Source organism: Cariama cristata, unplaced genomic scaffold (assembly GCF_000690535.1).
Source record: "Cariama cristata isolate BGI_N322 unplaced genomic scaffold, ASM69053v1 scaffold5193, whole genome shotgun sequence".
In the NCBI taxonomy this organism is placed as follows: Eukaryota; Metazoa; Chordata; class Aves; order Cariamiformes; family Cariamidae; genus Cariama; species Cariama cristata.
The window spans coordinates 1-25346 of record NW_009608823.1 but is presented as its reverse complement, the minus strand read 5'-3'; the positions used below and the strand labels follow the sequence as shown (position 1 = coordinate 25346).

General features: G+C 40.4%; 1 protein-coding gene across 1 annotated transcript in view; it reads right to left on the bottom strand.

Moving 5' to 3' along the window:
* DGKQ (diacylglycerol kinase, theta 110kDa) overlaps positions 1 to 24105 on the bottom strand; it is a gene marked incomplete at its 5' end in the record, with an annotated part of 37311 nt that extends 13206 nt beyond the window's left edge. Inside the window, 12 exons of the mRNA XM_009697294.1 lie at positions 3409 to 3509; positions 4991 to 5172; positions 5771 to 5919; positions 7278 to 7429; positions 13126 to 13241; positions 14857 to 14895; positions 15753 to 15903; positions 16155 to 16216; positions 17376 to 17430; positions 21328 to 21418; positions 22287 to 22510; positions 24005 to 24105. Of these exons, the coding sequence (XP_009695596.1) occupies positions 3409 to 3509; positions 4991 to 5172; positions 5771 to 5919; positions 7278 to 7429; positions 13126 to 13241; positions 14857 to 14895; positions 15753 to 15903; positions 16155 to 16216; positions 17376 to 17430; positions 21328 to 21418; positions 22287 to 22510; positions 24005 to 24105 (1423 nt within the window). The remainder of the gene's footprint in view (positions 1 to 3408; positions 3510 to 4990; positions 5173 to 5770; positions 5920 to 7277; positions 7430 to 13125; positions 13242 to 14856; positions 14896 to 15752; positions 15904 to 16154; positions 16217 to 17375; positions 17431 to 21327; positions 21419 to 22286; positions 22511 to 24004) is intronic.
* Positions 24106 to 25346: the final 1241 nt, after the last annotated feature.

Below are 25346 nucleotides of genomic sequence, written 5' to 3'. Positions count from 1 at the left end.
TACGGTATGGAATATCCCTCTGGCTAGTTTGGGTCAGCTGTCCTGGCTGTGCTCCCTCCCAGCTCCTTGTGCACCTCCTCACTGGCAGAGCACGGGAAACTGAAAAGCCCTTGACGTAGAGTAAGCACGACTTAGCGACAACTAAAACATCCGTGTGTTATCAACATTATTCTCATACTAAACCCAAAACCACAGCACTGTATCAGCTACTAGGAAGAAAATTAATTCTATCCCAGCAGAAACCAGGACACTCAGAATATGTAAAGTTAAAAGGTGATCCTATATAGGACCAGTTTCATGGATTATGAAAGTAAACAAGTGGTTTTTAAGTATTGCAATCCTGCATTTATCCTTGATAGAGCAAGCTGAAAAACATCCTTTACTCTTAAAAAGTCCCATGAACAACTCTCCACAGACTCAGGGAGACAGCACAGCATCAACTTACACTGTTAGTTTAATCATCTCTGAGGCTTTTGCCCCAGTAGCAAGCACCTCTGGTGGTCAGAAGAAGCAAGACCATTAGTAACTGCTTTCCAAGTTTTCACAAAACCAAAATAAAGCCAGTCCTCCAGAGTCATGAAAAAACGAAACAAACTGATGCAGAAAGGCAGAGTTTCCAGAGCTCTTGCCAACTGCTACAGATCCAGAAGGGTAAGTTTGGGGAGCTCTTTTTTAAAGGTGATGGACGAGAAATCTGTGTGTGAGGTCTTTTTAAATGAACTGCAATTTCCCATGAGCACTAATAAACAGCTAGGTAACATCTCTCAGAAGCAAACCTTTCAGAACTGCAGCACACAGCATGGAAATAAAACAAAATGACGGCCTTTCATCTAGTCCTGCAATTCAACAAGGCCACCACTGGGCGGGAAACCACCACTGTGACAGCTAAGAGCTCTGACCAATAATTAGCATCCATTTGGGAGCTTTTATTGGGGCAATCTTACTGACTAGGACAGGACTTTACCAGGTTCACATTCAGAGTACCCAAGATGGAAAAAAATGAGTCAGACAGTGGCCGTTGTAGCTTTTTAAAACCCACGACCAACAAATCAAACAACCAATACTTTCAAACTTTCCCCCCACGAAGAGAGAGAACAGTTTTTGTCTTTGTAAAACAATTCTAAACTTGCATTAAATCGTGCAGAATATTCTCTCTTCCTAAGCTTGCAACCAGGAGACTGCCTGCCACAGCAGTCTCCTGACAGTTCTGGATGGCACAAACAAGATGTGGTCTCTTCTGTAATAGGCAACCCTTAAGACTGCTCCAGGATCTCATGGGAATGGGGGAATGAAGGCAGACGTACTGATCCTTAAGTTTTACACTGTGAAAAAACCTCACATAGCCTGGCACTCAGCAACAATAAAAACCATCACTGCCACAACATACACTATTTCTATCTGCCCAGCGATGCAAGTTCAGCACTAAATTCCCTGCAGGGAAGTCATCACTGCACTGTGAGCTGCTAGCCAAAGGTTAAGGAGTCCTGAGTGTGTAAAGAGACACTACAGCATGAGGCCAGAGAGTACACAGCTTTCACTACATTTACCAGCTTAAGCTCTCGATTCAGAAGAGCACTCAAGCCCGTTCTTCTTCCAAGGATTACCTGCAATTTCTGTTGCCAAAACCTGAAACCTCCTGTTCCGCACTCAAGAGCAGTCAGTTCACACACCAGCAGCTGTTACATCTGGCATTAAGTAGCCACTCTTCTTAGTTAATTTACTGGAAATAATTTTTAAAAAAGCTAATCTTGCTGGCAAGAGCATGCACTTGCGTATCCTGGGAAAGGGTAAAGCCAGCAATTTTAACAATCATCATCACAGGTAGTCAAATGCAACAATCACTTGTCTCCTACAAAACTGCACCTCAGTATCAATTAATTATTTCATGTTTCTTTTCCAGATCTTGAATCACAGAAATATACAGCCCTTCAGATTTAAAAAAAACTACATAAACCCTCTTCTTTCCCATGTGCTCTGCAAGACACTCTGCTTGCACAGTGTCCAAATATGCATCTAAAAGGTCTGCAAGAATGGCACCAAGTCATCACCCACTGCGCTGAAGGTGCTGCACACTGTGAACTGATGGAGATAAAGATTCAAGGGATGAAAACCACACAGGGCAACAGAAGTCAAAGCATAACCATTAAATACAGTGGCAATAAGAAAACGACACATCTTTTAAAGTGCTGCAGCTTTGTGAAGTCAGAGTAAGTACATTTTAAGGGAAGAACAAACATAACTCTTATATTAAGTGCACAAGTAAATCTAGGAACAGTTTTATACACTACAACAGGCACTGCTATATGCAAACTTATTGCCTGATTTTACTACCTATGATGTTTTTAATCCAGTGAACTGAAAATGCAAACCAGTGCCTAACAGTAACTTATTTGCCACAACCAATATCCTGTATTATTCCATTTTGAAAAAAACCCCCATGAGCAACGCCTGTAATGATAGACAGAACACTGCAAGATAGGAGGAATTACACATCATTACACCCATAACCAGTCAGGGAATATTTTAATCGTTACAACTTGCTTTGGCAGGGGGGTTGGACTACATGATCTCCAGAGGTCCCTTCCAACCTCAACTATTCTGTGATTCTGTGATTCTGTGATTCTGTGACTTTAATAATGCATAGTTGTAACTGGCTGTAACTGTCTCTTGCAACCAAGAGACAATGTAGAGGACATTTACTCACAAACATAGGCGAAATTCACAAACACAAGGGAACGCAGACAAAAACAGTTTTTACAAGGAGTTACTGATTAATTACACAAATGTCATTTCTTTTTCTCATCAATTTCAGCGATTATGAGAAGAAGAAAAAGTACTGAAAAACATTATTGACTGATGTGCATGCCAGAAAGGAGGATGGTCTTTCTCCACATACTTTTAATCACAGTCTCACCTGAGATACAGAGATCTGTTGTTATCCTTATAATCAGCACACAGGTGCTACCACAGCACCAAGCAAGGGTGGGAAAGGTACAAAGAAGTTCTGAACAGTGTGTGTATTGCTCACGTAGCACTGCCCTCCCTCCTGCTAAAGGCTTTGAATAAGATACAGTTCCACTGCCTCAAAATTTCGCTGAACTCAACATTGCAGTTATTGGCAAATAAGTATACTGAATAATAATGACAGGGCCTCCAAAAGCTGCTTTGGTGTTCTCTCTTGGTAAAACAGAGGGGGAAGGAAAAAAAAAAAAAGAAAACGAAACAACCCCCCCCTAATTCTGTGTCTATGAGTTCCTGGCTAACTTAATTCCTCCCTGTGTTAGCTCTGCCTCAAGCTATATTGTTTGTGGATATCTGAAGCATTTCAAAATTATCAGCCACAGTGTAAGTTGGAAGTTATGCAATACCACAGAGTTTGCCCTTCACCCCTAGTGTCCCCAGGATTACCTGCTATTAAATTTCCCTGGTTCTTCTTCTCTAGCATGATGAAAGTCCAAGCTCAATTCTGCATCAATGCCAAGACCACAGTAATTGTTCATCTGTACAATCTGACAAAAAAAAAATTGTATTATTTCCTCCTTACTTTTATAAATGAAGAGGTTCCAAAATTTTTCAACAAAAGCAAGCTTTGCAGATGATCCTTCCAAGTCACTTGCAACTTGACAGATTCTGGAAAACACTTTCCAGAAACACTGCACTAAAAATAAAGCTGTACCGTCAATTATTGACATGTGTAATCATGATTTCCAAAGTATCAGAAACTTCAAAATTTAACCTCACTTGCAAGTAACAAGCATAATAAGACAGAAATAAAAACAAATGCAGAAATAAAATCAACCCAACTTCTCAAAGTAGTTCTATGCAGTAACTACACAAGATGCTGAACACTAATGCCACAATGATTTTTGGTATCAACCATGGATTTATCAGGTCATCATTGGGAAGACACTCTTCCTTACTTTGGAAGGTGACCAGCATACACCAGATGAGTGAAGAACCTGACTTCAACTATTCAGCTGTATTTTAAATGGCTCCCTATATGCCAATCTCAAGTTTCTACAGATTTCAACCATTTCTGCAATTAATTCTTCCTTTGCATACCAGTTCATTCCTTAGCTTTTCTATCCCTTGAAGCTCCTACCCTTCACCTTTAAAAAGGAGATTAGGCACTCAGGGCAAATCAACCCCTGTCTCCACCAAGTGAAAAATAGCTGGAACCTAAGAAACTTAAATCCTCCAACTGACACATAATGCCTAGGATTTTCCAGTGACTGGACTAAAATCTTAGACAATTGCTACCATTATTACAATTTCCTGCTTTCTTTTTGCCACTGCCTTGTCCAATTTCTTTGTTTTGTCTGAAGATAAACAGAACCAGGATACACACAAAGCTCTGAAGTCACCATCTACAACCAACATTTCTATTTTCCTGAACAGAAACAAGTAATATGAACCAAGCAACAGGGACTTTTTCACTCCAAAAAAAAAAAAAAAGATGCCAAAATAGAACAGATGCCACATATACAGATATGCAATGGCAGTAAGATGACAGAAGGATTTACTTCCTGTATATGTTAGCAAATCCTTGTCATTTTTTAAACTGTTATAGGATAGACGTGAGTACCTTTTTTTGGTGTGGGGGGATGTTCTTTGGTCGACACTCCAATTTCACTAGCATTCTGGAAAGTGTTTGGCATTCCTTCAAAGAGCTTTTCTTATTTGAGAAATAAATTTCTTTCCAACTGAAGCAAATAGGTATGGCATTGTCACTTGAATCTTTTCATTAATCCTCTATCAGATACTTTTTGCCAAACAGCTATGAAGTATGTTCTGCAGCCAACCAGTCCGACCAAAACTGAAGCACTAGATCCAGACGTATGCTGTATTCACTAAGGAATAACTCAGTAAGGCTCAAGCTCAAAGACAGGTGACCAATAAAAGACTGAACTGCATTAATATCTATCTTCTTTTGTGATTTTCGCTAGAACAACAGGTCCTAAGAATCAAATGCAAATAGTGCCCAGCTCACCTTTGGAGGCTCAGGTTCTGCAACACCATTCTCTGCACCTTCAGCTGGCTCATCTGCATCCAAAAGGATAGTCCAGCGATCCATAAGAACATCATCTGCCTCATCCACGGAAACCAAAATCGAGTAGGGGTCCTCCCCACTGTAGCCAGCTCCCCAGCGCAAGACCCTCCCTAAGTCATTACCTGGGCAACAATGAAAAACCCCAAAATATGACTGCATTTTGTAAGTTAGCTGAAAGCATCAAAAAGTGCATCAGCCCTGTTTTACAAATCTGAACGCATTATGGTGCTCCAAACAAGTCAGGGAAGTAGTTAGACTGGACTGAAAAACTAACAAGCAGAAAAAATATCTAAGTGTTGTTCTGCTTGCACGTGTGCTAAGTATCACATACAGATACGCTGTCTCATATGAAAAGTTTTCACAAAAAGTAATGAAAAAACCCGTTATGGTGTTGAGAAGTCATGCAGCAGCTGAGTTCACTGGTTTACAGCAAAGGCTGATGCACTTGTGGTTGTCAGGGGAAGGGTATTTTGCCCTCTTCAACTCCCGCCCACTCACACACACCCACACCAACATCCCTGATGTTTGTTTTTCCTTTTAAAAGCATAACTGACGTTTCCTTGAAAAGGTGATATTGCATTTGCTCTCCATCACTGGCCAGAACTGAGTCATGGCATCTGTACTGCAAAACTTAGTTGTTTATCAGACAGATAAATAAAGATAAGCCTTCTGGAGGACTTCTGCCCTCAGAAGAAGAACAGCACTCACTGTGATTCTCACCTGTTCCTAAAGGTAAGATGGCAACTGAGGGCTCCGAGCACACCAGCTTGTGCCTGATCTCCTCCAGTGCACCAAGGACCCATCCGACAGTGCCATCGCCCCCGCACACCAGCACTCGGAAGGAGGGGACTTTAGAGAATGTGTGAAACCTTCATTGAGAAACAAAGGAAAGGGGAAAAGAAATGTTACAACATAGTACAGGAAAAGCAAAGCCTCTTAATATGCTATTTAAGATACATTATTATTGGATCCCCCACCCTCTACCATCACTTTCAGGATCAACTTCAACAAGGTGAACGGAAAAATAGGAACTTTTAGATAAAGCTGTTTAAAAAGAGTAAAAACCACATTCTTCTGAGATTCTTCACAGCTAAATTGTTAAACGCTTCCTTTTTCACCAAAGACAGAGAGATCTAACTATTTCTAATTTCAATGTGAACATGTATAACTCTCTAAATCCTAGTGGAGATGTGGACTAGTGGTGGATTTTTGTTTTTACTTATTCATAGGACTCATAGTACATTTTCTTCTTCATAGTACTATTTTCCTGGTCACTCTTACCTTTTGTGACTTTTCATCCTACATGCTGAGATATCCTACAAAGGAATTTTTATTTCCCATTGCACAAAAAGCAATGAAAAAGTGGAAGCATTTTGCCATAAAGCTACAGAAGGATTTCACGGGCAAAGCAAAATGAACAAATTACTGAAGTTGCAGCTTGAACTGCATTAGAAAGGCAACAGAATTATACAGTTGTGACAAACAACTTAGTTTGTGCAGCTTGTTTTTCTTGCCTCCTGCATAAGCTGTGTTTCTCCCATGAAAACTTTAGCTTTGAAGAGCTTGTCATGACAGTTATTTGTTAAAGCAGTGCTGACGGAAGGAGGCTACTCTGAGTAGGCTACAACTACCATTTTCAGTTTTATGAAGCTGGTAACAAAAGTGGTGTTGATTAAATCAAGTAATCAGTTCCTGCCTCCCTACAAGCACATTATGTTCTGTTCTTTGTATTTAGAAATGTTGCAGCTGTGATCAGGCAGGCCTTGTTAATTCTCTGACTGTGGCGAAGTTTCAAGAGTCAAGACAGAAAATTTTATTATACTTTGTTAGTTCCCATGAAACATCAGAAGAAATAAAGCAAAAATGAGCCCTCATCAGACAATGTGACATTTCTCTTTCCATCCTCATTTAATTACAAAATAATGTTGTTTTCAATAATTATTAAATCAATGTTATTGTAAAGTGCATGTGACTTTCCCAGGACTGGACTCTATGAGACTCGACACAAGCATATACATCAGGAACTACTCTATTCTCTTTTCTCTAGAGAACTTCAAAGTTTAAATCTGTTTTCACAGTGAGAACCAGTTAGAAGGAGTTACCCACTGCTCTGGTCTTCAGGCACAGAACAAAAGTAATTTAGATCTTTCTAACAAGTGAATCTGATCCATCCTTTCAAAAAATAACACAATATAAATAGAAAAAAATTAAAAATATGATGACTTACCCAGGCAGTGGGCCACCATTGGTAAGTTCAAAGACCTGATGTGGGTTTAGCAGCTTTCTAAAACTGTACAGCAGATCCCGACCTTTTAGACCACCACTTTTTGGATTCACAAATACAAGAAGCGGGCAGCAGTTCTGTGGTATCTTGGAAGCCTGAAAGAAGACAAGAAAAATGATTAGCCCAAACCATGACTAGGCAGGAAAATTACTACTGCATCTGAGATGTATTTCCTGATGCTTCCTTGATGCTTAGTAAAAAAATCCAGATTTGATAAATGAAAAGATTCAATGTCCAGACAATGGACAGGTTAGCTGCTGATCTTGTTTTACTGGGAACTGAAGTTTCCTTAACCCACTCCAACTACACAGTTGACCCTAATGTTAAAAACAAAGGCACTCTAAGTAGTCCTTCCTACATCATTTTCAGTAATCAGTCTATGCCAAAAAATAGTCTGAGGGATAAGGTACCTTCCAGAGTTATGCACAATTCAAATACTCTCCTTGCAAAGACAGAACTTCTCCCCAAAAGAACTGAAACATTTGTCTTAAGTTTTGTGGTCATCTTAGAATACATGTTAATTTACAAGGACAAAACATTTCAAAAGGAGGGTGTTCAGGGCAGACACTGGCATGCCCCTCCCCATGAAATAAGAAGCTGAAAGCTTCTTTTAAAAATATGTATTTAAAATTTGTAATCAGGAGGATTTGGTACCAGTATCTGATGATCCTCATACCTCTACTGAAGCTGCTGCTCAAAGGGCTCACACACAGCTGTGCCGCAAGGAAGCCTGGTACCCAACCAGAAACTAGTCCAAAGGAAAACACTCTGTATGGCAGAGGAGGGATGTCCTGGAGTACCTCACAGACTGCGGAGGAAGGTTCTAAGGTACCCCATGGACTGTGCAGGAACGGCAACTGCAGCCTCGCCAGAGGTCAAAACTTCCAGCCACCAGAAGCACTCCCTCAATACTTGTTTTCAGCCAGCCAGCCCATAAATCATTCCATAAAATGATTTGTAAATGGTTCTAGAAAGATCAGAAAACGTCAGCACACCTTTCATCTGTCCTGACGCAGGGCTGTGGGGCAGGTACATGCCAGAAAAGTCCGTTGGGCATTTCAACAAGCACGCTTCAAAATAGAAACATTGGCCACATTCCTTAAGTCGTGGTAATTTGTATTTACAAATTGGACAGCATTCAGGGAACAGCAACTTGTCACGCAGCTGACAGGATGGATTCAGGGAACAGAACAGTGCTAAATATAAGTCAATTTAGAAAAGAATGATCCAGAGGGTGGTGAGGCAGCAGCACGACTGCAGTGTGCAAACATGCGGAGAGATACCAACAGCTACAGAGGGGAGGAGACAGCACCCAGAGAGCCTGTCGGCTGCTGTCTACGAAGCAACCACCAGAGAGTGTGAACTAAGGCGAAGAATGGAGAAATCACGACAAATTAATGAGTAATTTTGTGGGGAAGCAAACTGGAGTCTGATTTTGACATACCCCAGACCACTGTCTACCTGTGAGCTCATCTGGATGCTTAAAAACAATCAATCATTTGGGGCTTCCCAGTATTTGAGAGATTTTCTCAAATTTTGCTTTCCTAGAAGAGCTGGGTGCTAATCCTCTGCAAGTCACACCCTGCCAGATGTGTCAAGATACCTACAAACACATAAAAATCCTTCTCCTCCCTGTCACTGCCTGCATGAGAAATGCCCTCTGCCATCCAGCCTGACTTGCAGAAAATGCACTCTGAACAGGAACACTAAGCAGGTAAGACGGTTGGTGGAGCAGGTACACACTTCTCCTCTTGCCCCTTCCTTCCTCATCCTTTACATTCTATCAGAGGCATCCAGTTTGAAAATATATATGTTTTCTCCCCAAAAAATTTGCCAAACAAAGGCTATTTTGGCTGACAAAAAGCCACAAGAGCCTCAAAATTTTTGTTTTACTGGAAAGGTTTCACTGCTGGCAAAATAACTAGGTTGGCAAGACTGAGGCTGCAAAGCTGCCCACACAGCTTTCTCCTTCATGTTATACTGTGACAACTGCTTGGTCAAAACACCTCTCACCTTCACATTCAGGCTTTATTGGAAAAGGGGAAGCATTATTCAAAGCTTGCCCAATACACAACAGGGTAATATATGTATTTCTGTTAAGCACGTGGAAACGATATTTGCAGTCAGCAAAGCAAATCTAAGGAAAACAACACATGCCACTGTCACTAAAAGGAAGGACTTCTTGAGTTGTAAGGTCAACAGCTGAAGGACCCACACAACCCAACAAGAAGATTGGATTTCCTCCTCTTGAGCCATCACAAGCATTAATAAAAATAGCAAGCAGAGCTCTGGCTTTTCCACAAAAAAGCCCTTCTCATTACTCCACCAGTTCCTGCATGATCATCTGTCATATCCCATTATGAATGGTCCTTTGAAAATCCTGTAAGCAACAAAAGGCAGAGCAGCTCTGAAAGGAAACGCCACGTCCCATAAGGTAACAGGGCAAACTGTTCCCTGCCTGCACTCCTCGTTCCAGCTTCTACTCTGCCCTGCCTTCCCACCTGAGCACCTCCCATTGCTTCCTCTTCAAAGCTTCTTTACTACCTAAATTTCAGCTCCAGTCATCTCAACTTTCTGAACAATACAGGCTATCTGAAACCTCAGGCCTGGTCCGATACCCAGAAACTTGTGGGGTTTAAAAAAAAGGGGGTTAAGGGGATAATAGAAAGAAAAAATATTCAGTTCTGCAGCTCAAAGTAAACAAAAACTTTTTTAAAAAAGAATGAGAGAAAAGAAACCAGCCCAACATTCAAGTCAAAGAAATATCTTACTTGAATGTGGACAAGAACATTTGATTATCTTTTCTTCTTCAGGAAATCAGTTTCTAAAAATACTGGGTTTGGACATTTAGAAGTGACATGTTGAACACATGTTTTCTATTACTTGCTTTTACAGGCGAGTTCTAAAGCACTGAGTTTAAAACCAAGTAACTAAAATAATTCACAAGGAACTTCAGGGAATCACAACAATTCTTGAGATGTGGTAAGCTCCAAGGCATTCAAAAGCACAGCTGTGTTTTGGAAAGTTGTCTGAGATCTTACCCAAGTAAATATAGACTGTTGCAAATACACATTTACAGTCTGTACAAAACTGCCACCTAAATTTCCTAATTGTCAAGTGTCAATATTGTACCAAAAAAAGCGAAACATTTACCCTCAATGCTACTAAGACTCACAAGCAGCTGCGCACAATGCCTGGAGCTAACACAGTATCTGTATGTATTGTAAACTGAGCAGTCTGACCACTCAAAAGCATCTTTGTTCAAATATCTTCTAATGTAAATCCCTAACTATACCTATTTAGGACTAACGCACCTATGTAGAATAAACAGAAGTATTCTAGAAAGTGCTTAGCCTTACAGCTAATTTGCTTCCATTATGACTCTTCATTAAACTTAAAGGAGTAAGAAACACTGCTAAATCCCTAGATAAAGGCCAGCTTCTAAGCAAATAATTATTTTTCAGTAGGGGTTAAAAACTCTATGACAGTTTGTACAGCACAGCAGGGCTGCTGCGTTGCTTTCTGAAAACTACACACTTCCTTTCAATTACTGATGGCCACAAGGCTACCATTCTTATGCTGCAGAATTTTTTTAAATCCCTTAATAAAGCCCCAGTGGGGACATAGGAGTGAGTTTCTTACTGGGCAGAAGGGGATGTGTGACTCACAGCCTGAGGACTCCCTTCCCCCGTTAGCCCTGGCTTCAGTGCTCTGCTTAAGGAGTGAAATCTGCAGAGGGGTTTTGTGTTGGCTGGCGTTCAGGAAGGAATTTATTGCTCATTTCTTAGAGACAGCTAAAGGAGGCCACGCGATTTAGACACTGACAGTCACCGTGAATTGCTTAATTTGTCAGGATTAGCACAACACGGCTTCAGGCAGGGGCAAAATATTTATTATCCATGCTAATCCCCTTTCTGTTGACAAAGCAGAACAAGGCGTTCAGTGCCACAGGCCTGTCAGCACAACAACCACGGCGCATCTTCCAGGGTAGTGGGCTGCCTCCAGGAACTGCAGATATTTTTAAGTGACAAGTAAAATTCAACGTTTGCAAGTGGGCTGTCTGCAGCATCTTCCACGTGCAAGGACTCACGACGCCACAAGCACAAACTTCCTCCACCCTGGCCAGAAAGGAGTCATTGCATCTGATGAGGAATGACGTGCAAGGTGTCTTAACAGAACCGGAGCAGCAGCTAGATCAACACAGCAAGAGCTCGAGCATTTTCTTTACTTTTGGGGGAAATGCGGCAGTGGAAGAAGGGTGGAAAGTAACCTCTCATGGTGCTTTGGCCAAAGGGGTCACTAAATTATCATGCTTTTCAGTTGGACACATTTGTGTGAGGAATTAGTGGAACGAATAAAATGAAAAGTTTTACCCATTTGGGAAATTCTCACATCTTTTTCTACTACTCTTAAGGAACCTAAATACAGTATGTCTGAAGGCACTCCACTGGTAAGTGGCATTAGTGATAAAGCCACAAAAACTTGCCACCTTCGTGCTGATACTGGCCTCATTACAACTCTCTGCTGATTTCCTTGTTTGCCAGTACTGCAAAAGGAGTTCTGGAAAATTAGCTTTCAATTCAAAGATTCAGTGTTGCAATGCCTTTCACCTTCACATGCTACCAAAGAGTGAAACCAAATTGCGCCTGCAGGTCCTTACACACAGCAGCTAAACAGCTCTGTAACAGACTGTATTTTTTTCAAACTACAACAAAGACAGTATTTTCATTTATTTGAATATTGTGAAATGAAAAAATTCTTAAAGGCCTGAGACCATGAAACAGCAGAACAGATCAACACATTTGATCACACTAAATGCTTGACTTTCTAATAAGCAGTTAGTGCAAACTGATTCGGCATTCAAACCTTTCAGTAATGATCATAAGATGAACTGCTTCTGGCAGACATGACCATGCCAGACTAGAAGTGGACCTCCTCCTTAGAAGGTACATCAGAGACAGCAAGCAAATCTCACCTCGGGAAAACAAAGGACTAGCCACCTGTTAACCACCAATTTACTCTGTGCTTTTATCAACTTTTAAGAAGGGTTGTTTTGTTTTGTTTGTTTGTTTATTTAAGTTGCAATTTGGAAAAATAATTCATTAACCAAAAACACTGTAGGCATTGTTTTATCACCCATTCTTCTTCTGAGACTACACATTAGCCCTTCATTCCCAATTTCTTTGTATTTCACCCACAAGAGGAATCTCAAACATAGCATAAATTTAGTATTGTGCTCAGTTATTGTGGAAGTATTTCCTGGTGCTGTATTTAAATGGTCACATATAAAACGTATAAACAAAGGCTAATAATATCATAGGATAAAAGGATAATCTAGGTTGGAAAGTACCTCAGGAGGTCATCTAGTCCAATTGCTACCCAAAGTAGGGTCAACAATCACTCATTAGTTTACCCTGAGGAATCAGTGAACAGTGTAAGCCAAAGCACATAAGAACAACACTTGAAATATTATTTAGATTAACTCTTGGCTTGTTTCAGTGAGATGACCAAATATAAACAATATGTGTTGAAATGGAAACAAAATGTATGTGCACATGTACTGCCCCTCTCTCCTTCTTACATATTAGAAATTCATCGCTAGCAGTACCCTGAACTGGAGTATCTAAAAAACACCTTGCATCAGGTAACAGATAGCTTCTCACAGTACTTGGAGAAACTCACTGTATGGTTCCTTTAAATAAAATGTATTTTCATCTGCTTCCAGCAGAAAAAGTCTCAAGGTATTTTTTTTCTTTTAAAGACATATTTTAAATTCAAACCCATCTCTTACCATAACTTCAGGAATCACCACAGCATTCAGAGGCTTGTCATTGACAGTTGTATCTTTAACTAGCATATATATTCTTTCAGCTTCAGAAAAGCATGAAATTTCAAGTACAACAGCACCTGTAAAGAAGCATCAGAACAATTTTTTATATTTTCTGTTATTATTAGGAAATCAGTATCATATCATAGCAACAGTTTACTCCGTTTACTCAGGACATTATTCAGCAAAAGTTACTCTGCAACACTTGTGGTTGTTGGTTATCAGTGAATTGGGCTGTTTTGTTCTTTAAGCCTTCCTTCAAATGTGCAAACACATCTCAGATTTTTGCTAGAGCAAAGCAGTTTGAGGACAAGAACTGCAGCACAGAACTGATCCATATTTAAAGACTTCCTTTGGGCCTCAGAAGTATGGCCTAGTTCCATACTCTTTATCATAACTAACAGGCTATTCTGATCATGTAAAAGTGACAAAGGTATCAGGTTTCATTTTGTATCTCATTCTTTAAAATCCAGTAGTTCTATTCATTGACAATATCTCAGTAAGAATAATTACAAGCAAAGATTTGGTTTGAGAATCAGTTTAAGATCTTTATGTCAGCTTAGGTCCTGTATGGGGAAGCTGAGGAAGAAGGGAAGACACAAGAAGAAAATAAAATACTGATAGCTTAGTTTAAAGTAAGATACTTAGTGAGGAGGAAAACAAGACAGGACAAGATCAAAGTGCATAACAGATACCATATGAGGTGTAAGCCAGTAACACAACCTGGCTGCAATCAAAAGTGAGAGTCAGAAAATTATCAGAAACATAAAAATACTCAGAAAGTGAAAAAACACAAAGAACAATAAAAATTATCTACAAGCAGAAACATCTAAAAAAGACATGCAGGTAAACATGGTTAAATGAAGCTGTGACATGAGAAGAGTTAATCACAAAAGCAACTATTCTCCACTGACAAATATGAAAAGGAGAAGGCACATCTGAAAGCTTTATGGTTTTACTTATGAAAAGTCAGTATTAACTAGCCATGTGGAGACAGCAAATACGCAAAGGAATCACATATCAGTCTTCAAAACCACACTACAGAAAGATTCACTTAGCATTGATGTGAAAGTTAAGCCTGCCAAAGGACATGAAACATCTCAGATAAACGTACAAAAGATAAATTCCACACTTTTAAGTTTTACCAAATGCAGATCTCCACCTGACCACTACACTAAAGCTGCACAGAGCCACTGCTGCTCTGGCACTTAGAAGACTCACGGTTTCTCCGACCTTGCTGAAACAAAACTCGCACAGGAAAAGCAAAGCAACAGCTCAAAGGATGAATGCAGAGATAAGTGTACTGCTTTTCTTCAGACTTCCAGCCACTGAACCCCCACTTAACACTGCGCTAGTAAACAGTGACTGTCAAACAATCCCAACAAGTTCAAAAACAGTACCAAATTTTAGTATTTTAGAAGTCAAAATATAGACAGAGCACTTGAAGGATTTTTAACAGTTAAGTGGTGTTACACTATTCCGTTGAAGTGTAACTTCAAAACTCATGTTTTATAATGAAATATTACCAGTGTAACATTAATCCACTGCTCTTCATAAATACAGTATCTTACATTTTACCTGAAGGGCTTTTTGCTTATGCAGTAAGACTAACATACTCTGAGCTTAGAGCCTCTAGCATTAGGCTGCAGTTTTGAAAATAGACATTGTGGCAAGATTAAAAATCTTAATGCTTACCTTGTGCTTGATAAACATGACTCACAGATACTACATTTGCTGCAAAGGGTAAAAAGATAAACACATAAAACCTTGGGTACATTTAGAGTAAATATTTAAAATATTTTTAAAGTTACATAAATATAATATAAATAAATATTAAAAGTTATACAAATATAGGGAGAATCTCCAGCTAACACTTTCCTTCTCCTAAGTTTACTTTGTAAGTTAGAAAAGCTAAACTGATTTTCATAAAAGGTGACTATGAATTCTTTCTGACATTTCAAGTTTAACTCCTCTTGAAGTTACATAAAAGATTGGGAAAAACGCTTCGTCTCCTGAAACAAAAAGCATGACGCATTCTTGACACTGTTTATAGAACATGCTCATTGAAGAGTAGTAGGAAAAGTGAATTACGTTTCTTTGAAAAAGAAAAATAAATTCTTTCACTGAGTGCTTGTCCGAATGTGTGTGCACACAGTGCTCATACTTCTCCATGGCCAGGCACAGAGTTCATGAACAACATGGAGGACATCCCACACAAAAAATGTCACAGGTTAATAAAGGCAAGGAACATTCATGCACAGGGAATTAAACTGCATTGCCATAATTTGAATGGCGTAAGGTATGTATGGTTCACTTCTAAAAAGTGATGCTTTTTCACTAAAAAATGGTGTGGTCACATATAACTCAAGTAATGTAATAATAATTATGTCAATAATGAGTTGTCACATCTCTCATCCAACCACGAGCATGTTAAAATGAATAAAAAAGCCCCTGTGAGAGTACAAGGCAGAATGATTTTTCAAATAAGGTCAGAAAACGTTAAGAAAAATATTTATAAAAAGGAGCAATAGATGCTGCTACATTTTATTCTGTACAAGTTAATATATCTCAAAATGCACCTGTTTACTTACTTTTGATAGCTAATTCATCTTTGAGAATATTTGTATACTCTTCAGGGAAAAGCTGAGGTGGAAGGCCACCAACAAATAAATTTACTCGTACAATGGATTTACTGTTTTCCACAATGTAAAATCTTGTTTGATTCATCTGACGTACTGAAGTCTACCAAAATAAAGAAAAGTAAATGACACTGACATTTTGCAAAAAGATACTGTGAAATAAAATAGTTCTGAACTTAGCAATCAAGTCCTCTATGCCTAGAGAACATCATGAACAGAAACAAACCACAGTCCAAGCACTTAGCTTCTCTACAGATGAACCAGCTGGGGGGTAAGTGATTACTCACTCTTTCTGTAAGAAAGAGGATTCCCTACTAGCTATAGAAAAAGATCATGTTTCTTTTTCAGATTTACCTTTCTGATGTCCTTGAGTCTGTTAAGGATCAGTTCATGATTGTCCAACACCATGCGCTGAACTAGAGACAGCAAGAACATTAATCATGTTTAAAAGCACTGTAAGGTATTACCAGACTCAATTAAACAAAAACAATACAAAAATTTTAGGGAAAATTCACAACTCTGTGTACAACTAACATTAAGATAAAGGACAACGCAGATCTGAACTACTCATTATTCAACAGAAGGTGCTTTGAAAGTCTGGTTCTGTTCCCAGTTCTTAAACACCACCCTACTTTAAAAAAAGTCAGAAACAGTTTGAAGACACTCAAAAGAGAAGCAGTACTTTGGTAACAAGCTACTTGTTTGACATAAGACTTTAAAACTACATTCCCTGACAACTACAGTAATAACCAATTTTTGTGTTTTATTAAAATATTAAAACAATTGTAAAAACTTCCAACTAAAGCGAGGTTGTAAATGATGCTTTAAAACAGATCACCAGAAACCAACCAAGATAAGACATTCACAAGGCTACAATAGCCTTATAAAACAACTTGCTGATAATGCTCACAAAGAAAGCAAAGCATCAGGCCAGTATTTGAACTACAAAGATATTTACTTGGGTGTGGTCAGGGCATCATCAGATTACTTCAGTGGCTTTATTTATCTCTCCGTGCAGCCTTACAAATAATAAAGCACAAAGCCACGTGAACTTGCAGACATCAGCTCAGCTCCTGCAGGATCACAAACCTCTTGAACAATGCTAGGACTGCATATTTCTGTATCTTATAACGCACACACATACTCCTTGGACTATCTCAGGACTCAAATTTGCTATTGTTTGGGGGCAGTGTCATGGAGAAAGAGGAGAGAAGGAAGGGAGTCAATTGAACTTCACAATTCATCTTTACCAAATAAGTGCAGTTAAGAAAATTACATCAGTTAAAGGCAGCTCCCCAAAACAGGGCTCTTTGCCAAAGTGTCAATACCCACCAGAAACCACTAATAAACCTTTATATGATGATGAAGAAAGAAAAAGGAACCCTATTTCCACGGGACACACAAGATCGAAAAGAACCAACATCACTTCTGATTAAGTATTTCAACATGATGGTGAAGTTTCATTTGTGAAGGCCTTTATTGTAAAAAATTAAATGTCACTGTGTTAAGAGGGAAAAAAAAAAAAGCCAGAAAATCAGTTACAGATGTGGCTTTGGCCAATGCTCCCTCACTTACCTTGCTTACTGCCCATAAGCACCTCCACCAATTTGAAATTCTGGAGGCACTCCGTCTGCCAAAAGATGCAACGTGAAAATGTAGTTTCTGAATGAACTGGTGTATTTCTGAACAAAGTATAATTTTGCCAGATGTTTACATTAATGTTATGTTATACACTGCACACACAGTGCATGGAAAATTAAACATTTTTAAATCAACCATGATGTTCTTCTCCTAACTCACCCCTCCTGAACCAGGAATATCTTCATTTTACACACTCAGCCACACACACACAACGTCAGGCTCCCGTGCCCTTATGTCGGCATCCTCACAGCCCCATGGTGAAGGGGCACCTGTAAAGCACAGTGAAGTCTACCCCACTTCAGTGACCAGCAGCGCAACTAGGATATTTCCACAGTGTCCTTCCAGAGAAAGAATGCAGGACTGGGAGCGAACCTGCTCTTTGAGAAGATTGCCCAGCAACTGGGCTGGGCAAAAGCAGGCTGACCAGTCGCCATCTCCTCGGGCACTCCACCAGCACTGACGGAGCAAAATCCTCTTCACATATGCCACAGTCTCTTCTCCAAATTATACTGCCAGGGACCATCTGAGTCCCTCGCAGCCAGACAAGAAAAGCTGGCACAGCCAAGAGCTGAACCATTTACTAGGGTTATGGCAACCCTGGAAACGTGACGCTCAGAATTGAAGAAGTCTCTTAATTTTCAGCCTTGAGACTCAGAGGACAAATGATCTTGCTTTACATGTCATGAACAGCAGTGTTAAAAGCCTCAACTGCCTACATTTGTTTTGCCTGAAATTTGATGACAGCAACTTGGAGACGACCTTCAGCACAGGCAAATTCTGGATATTAAAAAGAGATTTCCAGTATGTGCATCTTCATATAGAAAAAGGAGAAAACCCTTTAAAAACCTGTCAGTATCAGAGAAATTGCAATCCAGCCAAGGAATTAAGTCTCCTACAAGATAAAACTAGCTTCCCAAATACAGAGATGTGAAGATCTTTCCCAAACAGGGTACCCAACTATCCTGTTTGACAGCTGCTTTTTTCAGATGAGACAAGACTTCAGACAAGATTTTCCAAGTTTTGTTAAAAAGTCCACAGCACTCGAGGAAAAGGACTGAAATCAAATCCTAAAACCATCCTATGGTGCAAAATGAGCTGCATGCACTACATAGCTGAGTACACCTAGACAGAGATCTACAATTATCACCTACTGCAGATAGCTAGCCACATGCGTGTTCCTATGTACTCTGTAAATGACAAAAGGTGGTGGTCACCCTCCGAGCATGGTTGTTCTCTGAAGCAGCAGAAGCGTGCTGATCTGTGTGTGCCCACAAGCCCCAACTGCTGAATGAAAAGTGCATGCTACAGCTTCATGCCTCCACATCTGTGTGTCTGATTGAGACTGCCAGTGCTTTGGCCCACTTGCAAATTCTACTAACATGCTTCCTAAAAGTCATGCTACCATGGCACCAACTGTAAGGAAGACAGGCAGACGAAAAAATACTATCTTCCAAGGAAAACGTGTGCATCTACAAGATTACAAGATGTATCTAACTATTTCCAACGAGGTGGGAAGCAATTCAGATGGTAAAGAACATGGGTGCCATTCATCCTTGGGTCCTCCCTCGTAGTCCTTGAGGACTACAGAGATGCTGTTTGCCACTGTAGGGAGAAAATTTGTATAGCCAATACTTGATTAGAGTTCAAGCTGACTGGCACTGTGAAGGACAATAAAAAGGGCTTTTAAAAATACATTAATAGCAAAAGAAGAATCAGAGATAACATTGGTCCGTTGCTTGACACGGTCAGTCACCTCACAAATAGGTATGTAGACAAAGCAGAGGCATTTAAGGCCTTCTTCGCCTCTGTATTCAATACTGATGATGGCCTGTGGGATCCCCAGAGTTCTGTGTTCGAAGACCATGACTGAGGGGATGATAAACTCCTAGCTGACCCTGAACTTGAGACTGGCTGCTCCAGCTGGATGTGCACACATCTACGAGGCCAGATGGGATTCATCCCAGGGTACTGAAAGAGCTGGCCGATGTCATTGCAGGACCTCTCCAATATTTTTCAACCATCTTGGGAGTTTGGAGAGGTCCCAGTCGACTGGAAGCTGGCAAATGTCCCAATTTTCAAGAAGGGTAAGACGGAAGACCTTGGTAATTACAGGCCTGTCAGTCTCACTTCAGTGCCTAATAAAATTACGGAGAAGGTTATTCTGGGAGTTACTGAAAAACACCTGAGAGACAATGCAGTCTCTCATAACCAGCATGGGTTCACGAGAGGGAAGTCCTGCTTAACCACCTTAACTTCTTTTTATGACAAGGTCACCCATCTAAATTGACTAAGGGAAGCCAGTGGATGTGGTGCTTTTGGATCTTAGCAAAGCTTTTGATACTGTTTCTCACAGTATCCTTCTGGATAAACTGTCCAGCACACAGCTAGACAATTCCACAATACACTGGGTGAGCAATTGGCCGATGGATCGAGCTCAAAGAGTTACAGGAAATGAGGTTACATCAGGCTGGTGGCCAGTCATCAGTGCAGTTCCCCAGGGCTCTATTTTAGGGCCAGTGCTCTTCAATATTTTTATAAATGATCGAGACGCAGGAATCGAATGCACATTAAGGAAGTTTGCTGATGATACTAAACTAGGAGGAGCTGTGGACTCTCTTGAGGGTAAGGAGGCCCTACAGAGAGATCTGGATAGACTAGAGAGCTGGGCTATCACCAGCCATATGAAATTTAACAAGAGCAAATGCCAGATTCTCTGCCTGGGCTGGACCAATCCTGGTTATACATACAAATCGGGGGACAATAGGCTGGAGAGCAACCCCGCAGAAAGAGATCTGGGGGTTTGGGTTGATGGCAAGTTGAACATGAGTCAACAGTGTGCCTCGCAGGCAAAAGGGCCAAGGGTGCCCTGGGGTGCATGAAGCACAGCACAGGCAGCTGACCGAGGGAGGGGATTGTCTTGCTCTACTCTGCACGGGTGCAGCCTCACCTCAAGTCCTGTGTGCCGTTTTGGGCACCTCAGTAAAAGAAGGACATCAAACTATTGGAGTGCATTCAGAAGAGGACAACCAAGATGGTGAAAAGCCTCGAGGGCAAGACTTATGAGGAGTGGCTGAGGTCACTTGGTTTGTTCAGCTTTGAGCAGAGAAAGGCTAAGGGGAGACCTCATTGCAGTCTACAACTTCCTTAAGGGGAGCAGTGGAGAGGAGGTGCTGATCTCCTCTCTCTGGTGACCAGCAATAAGACATGAGGAGATGGAATGAACCTGTATCAGGTGAACTTCAGACTGGACATTAGGAAAAGGTTTTTCTCTGAAAGGGTGGTCAGTCACTGGAACAGGCTCCCCAGGGAAGTGGTCATGGCACCAAGCCTGTCAGAGTTCAAGGAGTGTCTGGACAACGCTCTTAGTCATAGGGTTTAGTTTTAGGAAGTCCTGCAAGGAGCGTGGAGTTGGACTTGATAATCCTTATGGGTCCGTTCCATCTTGAGATATTCTACGAGTCTATGATTTCCCTTGCAGAGCAGTGAAAACAAGTAGGAGACAAGCATGATCATCCTAACAGTCACTGCCAACTTCCCAACAAGGTAAGATTAGCAGTGTAGTTACATACAAGTGTATTTTAAATATCTCAAGATATAACCAACCAGAAAAAATATACTGCATGCCAAGAATCATTGTGTTCATACAAGTAAATCTGCTTGATCCAGAAAGATGGTAATTTCCAGTACAGAGCAATCAGGTCTACCATCAAGACTCTAGAAAGTTCTGAGCATCATACCAGTCACAAGATATCACCTACCAAACATTAACAGCATTCACATTAATCACAAATAGACTGATTACAATTTTTCTAAGGAGAAAAACATACGCACTCCACTTCAGGGTGACTCAGGTGGTATACGGACATGCTTATGATCTTTCGTTTACCTGCCTTCCAAGTAATGGAAGCACTTCTTTGATCACACTCTGCGTAGTGCTATCCTTATTTACTCGTAGAGAAACATATGCCATTCCCACCCTAAAGAGAAAAGAAATACTTATTTTAGGACAATTATTTGACCTATTCTGTGTGTACCTTTTTTACCTAAGTGGCAAATTTTCCATGGGGGTAGGCAGAAATTTGTATTAGTTGAAGAAAGTTGTTCAGTGAGGCTGATGGCAGATGCAGTGTTAGCCCCAGAGACAAGCAAAGACTTTTATCTCAAGGAACTGGTCATTATAATTGTAGCACTGCAAATTAGTTTCTCCCTATACACAGAATTACCTGCAAGTCTTTCATATTTCACAATACAGTTACATTAGTAATATGAACAAATGTTTAAATTCTACCCCACTGCTCTTAAGAAATGAATAGGTCACCAGGCAGTCCTGTTTCCACTGCCAAATATGCTTAAAATTTATATTGTCCCAGTGGTAACTGGAACAAGTTTTTTTTCTTTATTTTTTCGTCCTATTCTTACATCAGAAGTTATGCTGAATTCTTCCTATTTAGTATTTCTTCAAAAAAACCATGAAGCTTTCAAGTGACATGTATGTCATCATTTGTTTACAGATGCAGTTAATGTAAAGTTGCATCTTCCTGGCCAAACATACAGTAATAGAACTGCACGAGTTATGCAATATGTTCCATGCGTGTGAAGAAACACACGAGCCCATTTCCAGGCATGGAAATGAGTATATGTATATATATGTGTGTATATATATATGTATGTGTGCCATAATAATGTATATTCATAAAAATAAACAGAAGAATCCTGAAATACAGAAGAAACTACATTCTCTGTTATACTTATGTGACTTCAATAACTGAAACACACCAGGCTAGACTACAGAGGACAAATGTAGCCAAGCAGGATAACCTTGTGATAAAAGAGGAAAACACTCACTTCAGCCAGGCAGGGTAAATTCTGATCACTTCCTCATCCTTTGGTTTGGCTCTGATGATCCAAGCTTCAGGAACAGATTCTCGGAATACCGAGCCCAAGTTGCTGTCCTCTCCAGCATCGTTCCTGTTGATAACATCATCAGACAGCAGCGCCTGCTGCGTAAAGGTCTGAAGCTCATACTCCTGCTGCTCATCATTTATGTAGTATGCCCTCAAAGCAGCCTCCTACAACACAGCAAGACAAATTAACACTTTCTTGAAAGGACACCATTAATACTTGTATAGCCATAGACATTTACAAATACCTTAATTTTTTTAAGTGCAGAACAGTGGATAAAAATCAGTGGCAAAAAACAAAACAAGAGCGAAGTTTTGAAAACAAATTTTAGTGGAAGATACAAAAAGAAAACTTGAGATACCAATGGATTTGAACACAGACCACAGTATTTTTGTCAAGTGATAGTAATTTTAATATCATAGATCAAATGTAAAAATTCAGCACCAATAAAGCTACACTCACTGCATGCAAAATTTAGTCCACAAGGAAAACGGTAAATTACACTTGAATTGTGCCCAACTCTGCATATTCAATCTTCTTGCACTAAGGGGATGCTGAAAATTAGTGAGTTTCTCAGCCACAAGGCTGCCCTGAACCCACACACTTGTGAAGAGGAAAAATAAGGGCTGCCCTTGGAAGATGCAAGCAGTCACAGGAATTTTACATCCATTATTGGCCTATAACTGCAGCACCTCTGCTAACACAGACGCCGTAGTGAACACAGCCCAGTAAGCCACTTAAGAGAACTGACGTTCATCTCCCCTGGTATTATAAGCAGCAGACTAATAAAATGTGCTTGAAAGACAAGTAGCATTCCTAAACAAAAGTGTTTTCAGCACTGTATGCAATTTTCCTTGAAGATCTTTGGCACACAGAACACTACAAATAATCTTCAAAACTCATGTTGATTTTGAGCACAACATCAAGGTAAAAATCTTAATGTCCTGTACGTTTAAATTGTCAAACTTCTGATGTAATAAACTGTCCAGACTCCTGGGCCAAGTCCTTTATGACTTTGAGTCCTCGCCATGCTCAATTCTTCTGTGCACCACCCCATACCCGCTCTGGGCTTCTGCACAGCATAGGGTCTCTGTCCAGCCCAGTAAATTAAGATCTGCACAGAACATTTGATTTAGTACTGAGTCATGTTTCCACCCCAGATGGAGTGCTGGAAAAGCTAGGGAGCAGCCACTATGTGATTGATAATTTATTACTTTCACAGCCAAGGAGTGGAGGTAACTATGGCATGCTTCAGTCTTCAAAGCTCATCCACTGAAGTGCAATAGTGGTGGCTGTCCAGGATAAACATCAAACCACTAAATACTACAGAAAAGGAGCAAGATCTAAGGAGCTGATTATTCAGTATTGTTCATATGAGTAAAATCAGACTTCAGCGTCACACAGGAAGGACAGTGACTGCTTAACATGTGATATGTTGTGGTCCCTGTTATACTATAGATACGTAGGCCACCACTTCTTCAGATGTTCTACAGTAAGAGCGCTAAATGAAAAAGTCAAATTATATCACAATATTATAGCTCATTTACAGATTTTTTTGTTGTTGAGTTACATTTGTAAAACTGTTAGCTTTTGACTATTGTAATATACAATCATATGCCCCTTTATCACACTGGAATATTGACCTTCACTGGGTATCTTACCACAACTTCTTCATTTTTTGCAATCCTTGGAACTGAAATCAGTCGAAATTGATTGCGTTTCACTGCATCATTCCCATCAAATATCTTTAACGTTTGTTTACCTGAATGAAAACAATTATTGTATTTCAGTGATAAACCCCTCAAAACCAAAAAAATTTCAATAACATCCTCAAAAAAGCTTTGAGGATGACCCTTTTCGTTTTTGTTTTATTACTCTTGATTCAAAACATAGCTACATTTGCAGAGCGAAGGAAGAGGAGTATTTCAAGTAATCATAGTTTTATCCTGGCTTTTGATATAACTGTTTATATATAACAATACTGCTTACGTTATCACTCCTTCAACCTCACCATTCAAGACTGCATTTTTCACTGGTGAGTTCAACAACATGAAAACCAAGACAGAGTGCTATCGCCTTCAGAACAGCACCCAAAGCACTGCCAGTTCTGAGAGCATCCTTCCAAAGAAAGTCCTTAAAAGATCTGGTTAACTGTACAGGCAACAAGAGAAAGTACAGGAACACCAGAAAGACTAGGAGAAAGAAGGTTCAGCAAATGAAGAAGTACAACCCTTTGCTGTGTAGCGTTTCACCGAAACCTTACCAAATCCATGCTCAAACCACGGAGCACAGGTTGTTGCCCAGCCACCTCTGAAAGGGTGAAGAGTTAAGGATTTCAGGCTCTCCTTTTGGAAAGAGGAGTTAAGACTCAGTCTGGTACAGCCCAGCACATGACAAAGTTTCTCTCTTCTTTCAGCGGCTACTTTAAAAGCAAGGTTGCAGGAGGCACACATGCATGAAGAAGGAGCTCCTGACTTAACTCTGCCATTGGAAGCGTGCACACAAGAGGCAGAAGCAGAGTTGGATGAGGTGGAGGGAATATAGGGAGAGCGTCCAACCATGCAGGGATGGGCTTAGGAGAGCTAAAGCCCATATGGAGTTGAGTCTGGCAAGGGACACGAAGGGCAACCAGAACGGTTTCTGCAGGTACATCATCAGCAAAAGGATGACTAGGGAACAGTGGGTCTGCTGAGGAACGGCATTGGGGTCCGGGTCTGAGAGGTCATGGAGAAGGCTGAGGCACCGATTGCCGCCTTTGCCTTGGTCTTTACTGTTAAAGGGATGGATAAGGGGAGAGCAGTGGATGTAGTTTATCTGAATTTTGGTAAGGCTTTTGACTGTCTTTCCCGTAACAGTGCCACAAAACCCACCGGGAGGCTAGTCACCAGGGGTTGATGCTGGGCAAATGCTGTCTAACGTGTTCCTGAATGCCATAGATGATGGGACAGAGATCATCCTCTACAGCTAGTCTGCCGGTGACAGGAGGGACGGGTAGAGCGGAGA